Source organism: Propithecus coquereli, unplaced genomic scaffold (assembly GCF_000956105.1).
Source record: "Propithecus coquereli isolate 6110/MARCELLA unplaced genomic scaffold, Pcoq_1.0 Scaffold74, whole genome shotgun sequence".
Taxonomy (NCBI): domain Eukaryota; kingdom Metazoa; phylum Chordata; class Mammalia; order Primates; family Indriidae; genus Propithecus; species Propithecus coquereli.
The window spans coordinates 1,252,566-1,265,467 of record NW_012153507.1 but is presented as its reverse complement, the minus strand read 5'-3'; the positions used below and the strand labels follow the sequence as shown (position 1 = coordinate 1,265,467).

The 12,902-nt window shown below is 35.2% G+C and overlaps 1 protein-coding gene across 1 annotated transcript in view; it reads right to left on the bottom strand.

The window, feature by feature from the left end:
• UFL1 (UFM1-specific ligase 1) overlaps positions 1-12,525 on the bottom strand; it is a 32,664-nt gene extending 20,139 nt beyond the window's left edge. The window contains exons 1-6 of the mRNA XM_012661839.1: positions 12,389-12,525; positions 11,042-11,187; positions 9,928-9,956; positions 9,135-9,232; positions 8,449-8,563; positions 4,228-4,360 (exon numbers count right to left, since the gene is read on the bottom strand). Coding sequence (XP_012517293.1) covers positions 4,228-4,360; positions 8,449-8,563; positions 9,135-9,232; positions 9,928-9,956; positions 11,042-11,187; positions 12,389-12,465 — 598 coding nt within the window. The 5' untranslated portion in view covers positions 12,466-12,525. The remainder of the gene's footprint in view (positions 1-4,227; positions 4,361-8,448; positions 8,564-9,134; positions 9,233-9,927; positions 9,957-11,041; positions 11,188-12,388) is intronic.
• Positions 12,526-12,902: the final 377 nt, after the last annotated feature.

The window sequence follows — 12,902 nt, the reverse complement described above, 5'->3', positions numbered from 1 at the left end:
TAGAGTTACACAGATTTATGAATTAATAAAATAACTAGGATAGAGTTTATGAAAAACACCAGTTAATTTAAAAGAAAAAAATGCCCCAAATTATACCAAATCTTAAATCCTTAATCAGAATTATGCTACTGAAATACCCGGGAAATCGATCTGTCTTCCCATCCAGGATCAATTTACATTTCCATTCCACCAAATTTCACCTCAGATTTATGTGATACTTGACTATTTGCCTTGTCCTTTACTGTATATTTGTTTTCCTTCATTCTGTTATTTCTATCTGGGAGGCTCTTTCCTTAAGATAGGAATATTCCAGTGAATGTTATATGATTCCATTTTTGAAGAAAAATGAGATATGTGCACTAAAAAGAATTTAGAATGATATACTCCTAGATTAGGGTGACTGATTGGGAGGGATCAATTTAAAATGTCCCCTTTTTTTGCTTACCAGTTATTTTCCATAATGACTATGCATTTCTTTTATTAGGCAGCTTTTAAAAAGGCATAAATTATGTAACATGAAATCTACCCAACTGTAAGTATACAATTCAATGGTTTTAATGAATTTATATCGTTGTACAATCATCACTATCAACCACAAAGTTCCTTGATAGCTATTTGTAGTTAATTCCTGCTGCAACTCCTAGATCAACAATCTGTTTTCTGCCTCTATAAATTTGCCTTCCTTGACGTTTAATATACAGAATCAACACGTGGTCTCTTGTTTCTGTCTTCTTTCACTTAGAAGGTTTTTGAGGTTCATCCATGATGAAGCATGCATCAGTAGTTCATTCCTTCTTATTGCTGAACAGCATTCTATTGTATAGATATACTACATTTTGTTTACACATTCATCAGCTGACTGATAGTTGAACTGTTTCTAATTTGGGGCTATTATGAATAACACTCCTATGAACATTCATGTTCTTGTTTTTGTGTGAATGTATGTTTCCATTTCTTTTGGGTAGATTCCTATATGTCTTTTATAATAACTACATATTTTTTAAAAAATAAAGGGTAAAAGGATATAGACTTTTTATTCTGACCACAATTTTTTTTCTTTTCATTTTAAGCCAGTATGCTTGCTCTCTCTAGTTAAGGTTAGTTTATGTTTTTACTGTTTATGCATATAATTAAAAGACTTTCAAGTAATTTCAACTTTTTGGTCCTCTATTATTGATTATTTAGGATGATATAAATTCTTTCTACAACAAGCTTGGGAAAGCAGAAACAGTTGTCTAAAGTTGAACTGAGTATTTAAAACCCCTGTGTTTGGGGATTTTTGACTAAATTATTAGTTTTATCAAATTCTTATGTAGATCAATTTTTTTTTATTAAATTGTTTTACCCAAAATTATCAGCTAAATTATCCAGAACCCTGCCTTAATCCTTTTATTGCTGCTCTTAACAGAATACCTGAGGCTGAGTAATTTATAAAGAAAAGAGGTTTATTTGGCTCATGGTTCTGGTGGCTGGAAAGTTCAAGATTGGGCAGCTACATTTGGTGAGGGTCTCATGCTGCTTCATCTCATGGTGGAAAGCAGAAAGGGAGTGGGCATCTGCAAAGAGATCACATGGCAAGACAGGAAGCAAGGGGGAGAAACCAACGAAGCCAGACTCTTTGTAATAATCTGCTTGCTCTTTCTCTCTCTCTGAGGAATTCATTCCCATTAGAGTGAGAATTCACTCTGGTAAGAGGGCATTAATCTGTTACCACGGGATCTGCTCCTGTGACCCAAATACCTTCCACTAGGCCCGACTCCCCACACTGCCACATTAAGGATCAAATTTCACCATGAGTTTTGGTGCATACAAACCACATCTAAACCATAGCAAACCTCCAAACCAACAAGGTCCAGGTGCTCTGTGAATTTTGCGCTCCTCTGTTTACCTAATAATTATTACAATCTTCTCATGTTTTATTCTTTGTGTTTTCCATTCCCTTCTACCTGAACACATCCTTACAAAAATACAGTGGGATCCTTGAAGGACTTTATCTTAAAATTTTGGGGTACATAACTAATTGTGGGTGCTCAATAAATGTTGAATTGAGTTGTACAAAATTTCTAGCTCTTTTTGGTATGATGAAACTTTAGCTGGATTTTTATTTCAATTTGGAATACAGGGTAGCTCTTCTCACTAATTGCTTTTGCTTTTCTTTCTGGCTATCCATAACAATAATAAATACAAACTTTTAAAATCAGAGATACAGGTGATTTCTTTATAGTTAGTCCAGAAAAGTGGGGTAGTTCCTTATTTTTAAGAGGCAAATATGAAGCCATGGTGCATTAAATGGAGCTGTCTGAAAGCCATAGAGTTAGCAACATCTTTTGAGACTCAGAACTTGTTTTCCTCTCATGGTTTGACAGTTATCTCCATATAGAGAAACTCAGGGCTAGTATGAATGAGAAAAATATTATTAATATTGATGAAAATTACAATCACTGCAATAATTAGTCAAAGAAAAAGGTAAATATTTGTTAGTAGGAAAAATATATTTTTGGTTTTTACTTTTTGACAAAGTAATAAATGCAAACGGTACAAAAAAGTTAAAAAACTGAATCCTCCTCCATTTATATCACTCAGCTACACAGTTCCTCTCCCCAGAAACCACCACCAGTTTCTTGTTTTAGGATGGTGACCTGGAGCAGGCTGTCAGAGCCTATGTGGGGTAAGGAGAGTATCTATATGGGAAAAGGAGCTGCAGCAGCAATGTGGAAACCAGTCACATTTACTTAATCAAAAATGTAAATACAATAAGGATAATGGAGTTGAGTTTCTCATGGTTGGAGAAGGGAGTTACAAATATGAAAAAGGAGGGAACTGGAACAAAACAAAACTTATAGTACTGGACTAGAATTGGAGGTATCAGTATAAACTCATGGTTTTTGATATATCTAGTTAAAGATACAGAAATATAGATATATAGAGGGGTGTATACATGCATGTATGTATATCTTCAGTATAAGGACATTCTCCTAAATAGCCCTAATATCATTTTAACAACCAACAAAAATAATAGTTATTTCCTAATGTCCTCAAGTACCAGTTATTTTAAATATGTTGAATTTGAAGCACTTGGAAAACATTTCGGTAGGGATGCCATAGATACTGTATAGGTAACATTGAGCCTGACATTTAAAAAAGAGGTGAAATCACCTGAGATGACAGCACAGGATTGAAAAAAAAAAACAGGTGGCCTGAAACAAAACTTTAAAGGGTCGGGAAAGGAGAAAGAGCCATAAAGGTGACTTAGAAGGTGCAGCTAAAAGAGATAAAAAGAACTCAGTAAAGTATTATTTTTTTAAAAAAAGAGAATATTTCAAGAAGGAAGATATAACTGGAGTCAAATGCTGCTACATAGTCAAGTCAAATAAGGATAGAAAGTATCCATTTTATTTAATTATATTGAGACATTAGTGCTATATATATGTAGTAGAAGCTGGACAGGTAAGTTAAGAAGTGACAGAGGTAAGAAAATTGAGACAGTAAATATAGACATCAACTCTTGAGAAGGTTCACTTTTAAAAAAAGAACAAACAGGATTGTAGATGGAATGGAACATGGGGCTCAGAGGTTTGTTTTAAAATGGTAGAAATCTGGACATATTTAAAAGTTGGTAGGACACAAAGCCACTGAGATAAAGTTGATGACACAGGGGAGAGGAGATAATTGAGAATGTAGGTTTTTCTGAATTCTATACTGGAGTCACACAGACTGAAACACTTCAGAAATTCTTATTTTGAAAAGTTAGTGATTTTGAAAGTAACACTGTTATTCATTAGAATTATAGAATGCTATATGGTAAAAAGGATCCTAAAATCATCTAGCCCCTCTGAGGCCCTGAATTATCTGCTCAAGGTCACGTTTGCTTACTATGTGATAAAGCTATGACCCAAATTCTTCTGACTTTACACTGAATCTTCTTTCTATGATTACAGGGTGACTTCAATAAACTGATCTGGGCAGCGGTGTTTAAAGTGCATTCTGCAGAAGTGCATCTGGGGTTATGAGGGGGGTAAAGACAGGTAGAGGAAGGAGATGTGAGTTGGAGAGAGGTTGCACTCTAGGACTCTGAAATCCCCACTCGTATTTCAAAGAAACTCCCATTTTATCTGTTTAATACACTGGGGTCCTAAATGAGATTCTGTCAAAATAATTCAGCTGCTAAAAAAAAATGCAAATCATGATCAAACATATTTACAAATACATATGCTTTAAAACATGCTTACCGGGTAATAGCACTGAACAGTCCACGGATGCGTGCTTTATGTCGAGCCACAAAAGCTTCAGTAAAAATTACTCCTCTGTTATCCAGATCAATATGTCCACTGATAATTCTACCAAGTCTCTGAGTTAGTGCCTGGAGGTAAATTTTTATTAATTTGAAAGGACAAAATGATACATATATATTTGCATAGTCATACTGAAGTTATGCTGTATGCTGAGGTACCAATTATGTGATTCAGAAATTTCAACAAGATATATAAACTAAAGTGAAGATTCAGTACCTAGAAAACTTCATTATCTCATAACAGGGCCAAGAAATGAGTCAAATTGTTTATATGTTAAAAGGCTTAGCTATCATAATAGCCTTTGCTAATAAAAGCTACCTCTAATGTAAAATAAAAATGATTCAACATAGTGCTGGAAGTCCTGGCCACAGCAATCAGGCAAGAGAGTGGAATTAAAGGCATACGAATGGGAACAGAAGAGATCAAACTCTCATTATTTGCTGATGATATGATACTATATCTAGAAAACCCTAAGGATTCAATCAAGAGGCTACTGGAACTGATAAATGAATTCAGTAAAGTTTCAGGATACAAAATCAATACACACAAATCAGAGGCTTTCATATACGCCAACAGCAGTCATACCGAGAACGAAATCAAAGACTCAATTCCCTTCACAATAGCAACAAAGAAAATAAAGTACCTAGGAATATATTTAACTAAGGAGGTAAAAGACCTCTACAGGGAGAACTATGAGACATTGAGGAAGGAAATAGCAAAAGACGTAAACAGGTGGAAAACCATACCATGCTCGTGGGTGGGTAGAATCAACATTGTTAAAATGTCTATACTACCCAAAGTGATCTACAGATTCAATGCAATCCCTATTAAAATACCAACATCATTCTTCACAGATGTAGAAAAATTAATTTTATGCTTCATATGGAACCAGAGAAGACCCTGCATAGAAAAACAATTCTAGGCAATAAAAACAAAATGGGAGGCATCAATTTACCAGACTTTAAACTCTATTACAAAGCTGTAATATTAAAATCAGCTTGGTACTGGCACAAAAACAGAGCCATTGACCAGTGGAACAGAACTGAGAACCCAGATATAAAACCATCCTCATATAGCCACCTAATCTTTGACAAAGCAGACAAAAACATACACTGGGGAAAAGAATCCTTATTCAATAAATGGTGCTGGGAAAACTGGATAGCCACATGTAGAAGACTGAACCAGGATCCACATTTTTCACCCCTCACAAAAATAAACTCACACTGGGTAACAGATTTAAACCTAAGGAGTGAAATTATTAGAATTCTAGAGGAAGATGTTGGAAATACTCTTCTAGACATTGGCCTAGGCAAAGAATTTATGAAGAAGACCCCAAAGGCAATCACAGCCACAACCAAAATAAATAAATGGGACCTGATCAAATTAAAAAGCTTCTGCACAGCCACAGAAATTGTCACAAGAGCAAACAGACAACCTACAGAATGGGAGAAAATTTTTGCATGCTACAAATCCGATAAAGGGCTGATAACTAGAATCTACTTAGAACTCAGGAAAATCAACAAGAAAAAATCAAACAACCCTATCAAAAAGTGGGCAAAGGACATGAACAGAAACTTCTCAAAAGAAGACACAATAATAGCCAAAAAACATATGAAAAAATGCTCAACATCTCTAATCATCAGGGAAATGCAAATCAAAACCACAATGAGATATCACTTATCTCCAGTGAGACTGGCCTTTATCAAAAAGTCCCAAAACAATAAATGTTGGTGTGGATGCGGAGAGATAGGAACACTCATACACTGCTGGTGGGACTGCAAACTAGTGCAACCTTTATGGAAAGCAATATGGAGATACCTTAAAGAGACACAATTAGAAGTACCATTCGATCCAGCAATCCCATTACTGGGCATCTACCCAAAAGAACAAATGATACTGTATAAGAAAGACACCTGTACCCAAATGTTTATAGCAGCACAATTCACAATTGCAAAGATGTGGAAACAACCCAAGTGTCCATTAATACATGAGTGGATTAATAAAATGTGGTATATGTATACCATGAAGTACTATTCAGCTTTAAGGGACAATGGTGATATAGCACCTCTTGTATACTCCTGGATAGAGCTGGAACGCATTCTACTAAGTGAGGTATCCCAAGAATGGAAAGACAAGCACCACATGTACTCACCATCGAATTGGTATTAACTGATCAACACATAAGTGCACATATAAGAATAACATCTATTGGATGTTGGGCGGGGGGGGAGGGGGGAGGAGGGAGGAAGGGATGCGTATATGCATACACAAAGAGTGCAATGCGCACCGCCCGAAGGATGGACATATTTGAAACTTGGACTTAGCGGGGAGGGGGAGCAAGGGCAACATATGTAACCTAAACATCTGTACCCCTATAATATGCTGAAATAAAAAAAAAAATGATTAACCAATATTCTAGACATAGGCAGCTTCCAACACACGGATAACCAAGACATACACATGGATCTTGAAGAAGACCTTATCTGGAGCATCTAAGACTAACAGAGAGGAACAAATGTTTTTTCAAGATTCTGCAACCTAGTGAAACATAAGACCTGAAAAGTTATCTTGTCTGATGCATATATTAATAAGTTATCTCTGTCTAGATGATCTAGAAAGGCAGATGATCTGGTTTCTTGGCAACCTGCTTTCAAACTTGAGAGTATTTCTCCATAGCTATACTATGACTGGGGTCAGGCACATCTGAAATAAATCTGGACATATTTTATATCCCAAGATAAGTTAAATCTACTTAAGTCAGCTCAGCTGATACTTTTATGATCTAGAAATATGTTTTTCAAACAACTTAATGAACTTTTAGAATACTGCCTGCGATATTCAGAAAAACTAGAACTGCAAAATATTAAGAAACTGTATGTGTTTCCACAATGTATTCAGAAACATAGTTTTATAAAAAATCATTTGGATCTGAGTCTGATTTTTTAAAAATATATTTTTACCTGTGATTAGCATGTATTTGTTCATATAAAATTGGCTCCTGAAATTTCAGCTATATAAAACAAATCTATATTATACATGGTATTTTAAATACAATTAGTGTGGTTCATTCTCTTAATATGGGTAAATTAATCTTCTTATATTATAAATTAATCTCCTACAATTATGGTTTGGTAAGTTTTGTAAGCTGAATTTTCTTAAAGTGATATATACCTAACAAGAGATTTGATTTTTCCCTTGTTTCAGTAAATAAAAAACAGAACTATCATTTATTGAGTGCTTCCATTGTGTCAGACATTTCACCAGATATACCTCATTGAAGCCTATGGAAAAGACATACATTTTGCAGATATGCAACTTGAAGCACAAAAGACACAAAATAATTTTCCTAATGTCAAATAAATAAGAAGTTGTATAGATAGGATTTAGATCAAGGTCTGTTTAACTCTAAAACTTATGCCCTTCCCAATGTACCAAATGGATCTCTATGATTCTAAAATGTCACACTACTTAAAAAAAAAGAAAACAAACAAGAAAATAGCCTCTATTTTCAGGCAGCATTGTCATTATACCATAAAGCAAGATATCTGAGTATTGACACAAGTATCAAGTAAAGTTAAGAGAATATGTGAGATACCTTGGCTCTTCTCCCTATCACATTAATAGTTTAAAGGAAGGAAACAGATTCCATCAAAAGATGTTGGTACTACTAACATTTTGGGCAAGAAAATTCTTTGTTGAGGGATGTCCTATGCATTGAGGATATTTAACAACATCCCTGACCTTTACTCACAAGAAGCCAGCAGTATTCCTTCTAAATTATAATCTTCATCAGTTATTTTTTAAAATATAACTGAGCAATCAGAACTGTAGATATCCTGGTTAGTTTCTATACAACTAAAATAAAAAGCATTAAATAAATTAATGCACTTATGGTATACTTGCTATTGCATCAAGACAGCCTAGAGCTTAGTCTATTAATTGGTTTTAGAATGTTTCTCAGTTCAGGAAGATAATCATTTTTGAACAGTCTCCTCAGAACCATCAATATATTGGAAGTACCCCCAAAATATACTGCTACAACATATATCAAGTCAGACACCTGCGATAAATCAATTGATGGTTAGAAAGTCTAGTTTTTTCCCTCCTTTTAAAATTCCTTGTTAAAAAGACAAATGATACTATTAAGAAAAAATACCTGTGTCAGAAAGTTTCCAGGAAGATCATAGGTTTTACACAGTTCTGATATCGTTACCTGACCACTTTCTTGCAATTTATCATTTACCTCTTCTGCTAACCGATCCAAATAGTTCCTAATAGTGAAAAAAAGAAAAGAATGAAAAAAAATTAGGAATAATGTTTTTTTCTCTATCTTTTATGTTTAATTTCTGTTGAAATAAGGTATGCTCCAAAAGTAATAAGTAGGGTATGTGTAAGTAAACACCATTACTCATATTCTAAAAATTATTTTTTTCCTACCAGTGTAGTTAAGTATAAGGTTAATCAAATGATAAATATTGGGATTTTTTTTTAAACAGTGGAAATGCTGTAGTAATTTTCCATTAATATTTTTGGAACAAATGTGCTTTCGGAATTAAGATCATATAGGAAAGACTATAAATGTTTTGTACCGCTTTAAGATAACAGGGAAAAAATCAAAGTTTACACCTTTTCCAAGTATTCCACACAATTAAGCACTTCCTTTTTAAGTAGAATAATCCTTATAATGAAAATAAGCACTGTAAGAGTTCTAAAAATTAAAAAAACAATAAACAAGAAAAACAGAAAACAATTTCTAAATGAAATGCCTACCTGGACATATTAGCCTAAATTTAAATACTATTAAAAAAACAACAACAAAGTGCTCCTAAATTTTGTACTTACTCATCTATCAGTTGTCCCAACACTAGCTGAACATGCTTTTCTGATTTAACAATGTCACCAATTCTATTTTCAATATGAGTCAGGTCCACATTAATTACCTGGAAAATATACACAAATTCGATTAGCAATAGATTTGTATTGTTTCTTAAGCTTGAAATTATACATTTAAAACTATATTATTTAAGAAATTACTTATTCTTAAATTTTGAATTGATTGGAAATATTGTAAAAAGCCTTGGTCAAATAAAAAATTAGAGGCTTATTGCTTATTTACTTTCAGTTCTGAAGAATTACACTTGCATTTGCTAGGAAACTTTCTATTAAGCAATAAATTACATATTTATATAACAAACACCATTTCACAAAAAACTTGCCAGCTTCTTGTATACAGTGTACCTTGGCAATGACATGTGCACTTATATTTTTTGAAAATATCTTCTACTCTTTTTTATGTTTCTCTGTTCCACATACTAAAAACATGTAAACATGAAACTAATGATTTTTCTCCCCAAAATATAAAAACCCCACAATTATATAAAATGATAACTGTGTTTATTTGGAAAGGAATAAAAAATAAGCAAGTCAACTGAGAAAGAAGAACTTATTAAATCATTTCAATATATCAGAGCTTATTAAATTGATTCAATGTATCAGTGAGGATATAACTATTTCTTCCCAAACATCATATAAAATATGATACCAGTATTAGTGAATACTTTTTAAGGTACTGAACAAATTTACATATCAAAAAATTGAGAAATCAAAACAAAAATTTTGTAAATTTAAAATTTACCTGTTGCAGATCAACAATGTTTACTCGACCTTTAAAGAAAAGATATTCATTTATTTTAAATAACCTGTATGTGCACAATGACCCAAAACTGTAAATTCTAACAGATTTAAGTTTTGGACAAAGTCCTTATACAAAGAACATAGAGCCACAATAATTAAGGTCTTCGAATATAAACCATTAACGGAGTAAGTCTTCATGGCTGAAGCCATAGGCAATAATTTATTTTCAAAGTTCCCTCCCCTCCACACTCCCACATCAGGCTAATTATGAGCATCAGCTGACACATAAGTTGGCTAGATCTATGGAGGGCATTCATTTCCCTTCACAACTCAGAATTTATCCATTGTGACCACAGATATTAACAACAAAATTAAGATGAACTTTTTTCAATTATTTGAAATTGAAAGGTAAATTTCTACCTAGCAGCAAAAGAAAATGTTATGTATTTCAAATTATACCTCATATTTGATTAGTACTATGCAGGAAAATAAAAAAATAAGATAAACACCAAAGTTATATTCTGATAACATCTAATTAAGAGTTGCTTTCATAGTTGCTTCTATTTGAGTAAGTGTTCAAATTTGCTCAATTTGTTCAAATTATAAAAAGGCAAAGGAAAACAACATTTTTTGTTTGTAATGGTATTTCATACAAATATGATGGGTGTAACACCATATTGAATTGAGTTACCTAATTTGCAAATATTTAAAAGTACTTTTAAAAAAGCATGGTTATACAGCCTTGATTTTCAAAAAATTCTATAATTCTTTAAAACGTCTCTTCCCTCTCCACAATTGCCACCTGATTATAGGCAGTGGAGTGCCCTTCACTGAGTCATGCAATAGATTAATGAATTGTGAAACAGTCAATTAATTCACATATAATACACATAACTCAAAATGATAAAAAATGCTATTTTGTAAAGTGATATTAGAGTTCCTTTAATTATATGACCATGTTTGCATTAGCCTAGTAAAAATATTAATGCTGATTATCAAATTAACAATTGAAAAGGATGTCTTATAACTTCCAAATAATTTATTTGTTATGGTTTTAAGGTGTTTTTTTTTCTCCTTCCAAAAATCCAAGAGAAAAACACTAAAGCATCACCTACCACCTCGGACATGCAGCTCATCTCTCATTTCTTTACTAATTTGGGCAGGAGTAATATATTCCTTTCCATCAAGAGTGTGAACTACTTCTAGCTGTTTCTGAGCAATCAATTTATTCACGATCTCAATGCAGTTCCGCTCTGACAACCTGAGGGAAAGAAGAAGAGTTAAGTTTTAAAACTGTACTTGACACACTGGTGCTCAATAAAATTGACACAGCTTATGAAAACAGACGTAAAAAGTTTGTGTAAAGAGTCACTAACTTCTACATTACAAAATCTTTTATCTTTCATTAGTATAATAATATTGATTAAGTTAAAAAATCTCGAGTAAGCATGTTTGCATCCCCTTAAATCATTTACTTAATTTATATATATCACTCTATTACAAATTTCAAGTTTGGTGTCTCTTCTAGGCCTGCTTCCAATCTTCCAATTTGAAAAGAAAATTAAGGACATATTATTTAGGTAGGAAAAAAAGAGACCTGCCTTATTTTAATTCAATTTCCAGTTTAATCAGAATTTTCTTTTAAATTAAGTGCATAATTGCCTCACTCATACACTTAGTCTGGAGGCAGGCAGGGGATCTGGCCTAGTAAAATCAGAACAGCTACTGTCAGTTACCCACGCACTTACTATGCCCTAGTTTGCTATCAGTGCTACAAAATACAGCCCAAGGGACTGCTGTCTTCGGGCCCAAAAGGAATAAAACATCGCAGGTAAGAAATAGTTAACGGATAAAAAGGCTTCTATTAGTATTATGTATATGTTCTGTAATATTAAAAAGCCGAGTTAGGGTCCTCCAGACACAACCCCCTAAGGTTAGTGGGTTTGTAAAAAATGTCAGTGACCTGAAGGCCTAAAAATGACAGATGGGGTTCTGTTCTGGTAGACAAAACGGCAAAAAATTTTAAAGGGTCAACATCCTATTTGCAAAGTACTGTATTTCGGGGTTAGTTTCTCCTTTCAAGCTCATTCTAGATCAGAAAGTGTGTAATAGATAAGATGCCACAGTGATTTCGTGGCAGGTAGGTGAGGAAGGATCACAGGAACACTCAATACACACAATAAAGGCAGCCCGGAGGGAGTCACCAGCACGGCCATGGTGGGGAGCGCCAGCACCAAGCTGGGGCGGGGATGGGGGCTCTGGGGCGTCGCAGGCTGCGGGCTTCCCCGCCATGACCTGGACTCAGAATTGCGATTCAGGTTCGGGGCAGAGGGAGGATGTGGGAACGGTGACAGGAATTGAGAAGGTCCGGGGTCCAGGGCCAGAGATCTAAGGCCCCGGATCCCGGCGTCTCCGCCCAAGACCTAATCTGGGCTCCACAAAGGGAGGGTCGGGTTGGGCACCTCTGCGTGGCCTCGGCGAACTGAGCCCGCTGGAAATCGGCAGCCAACCGCCTGATCTCTTCCCAGGCGTCCGCCATCACGGCCCGACCCGCAGAGACGCGGAGGAACTGCAGACACGTCAGCCCAAAAGCTGCGGGAGGAGAGGAGAGGAGAAGCTGAACGGGCAGCGCAGAGGGACAAGAAACTCCGCCCACGGCGCAGATACCAAACGCGCGCTCCCCGAGGCGGCGGGGGCGGGCCGGAAGTGCCGTAGCCCCGCCCACCCGCGTAGCGGGCTATTCCCTGGCGAGGCTAGCCGGGTTGGGGTGCCTAAGAGGGCAGTTTGGGGTTCCGGAGGGACTGCCGGCGGGATGAAGGAGGGGGAGTCTCTAGTTAATAAAGTCTTACTTCAGATCTTTGTTTGCATTATCCCTAATGTTTCCGCGGGGTAATAATCAAATTAACCACTTTTCTATTCTCCAATTATTTTGGGGGTGGGGGCGTAGAGAAGATATACCTGTGCCTGCAACTAGCA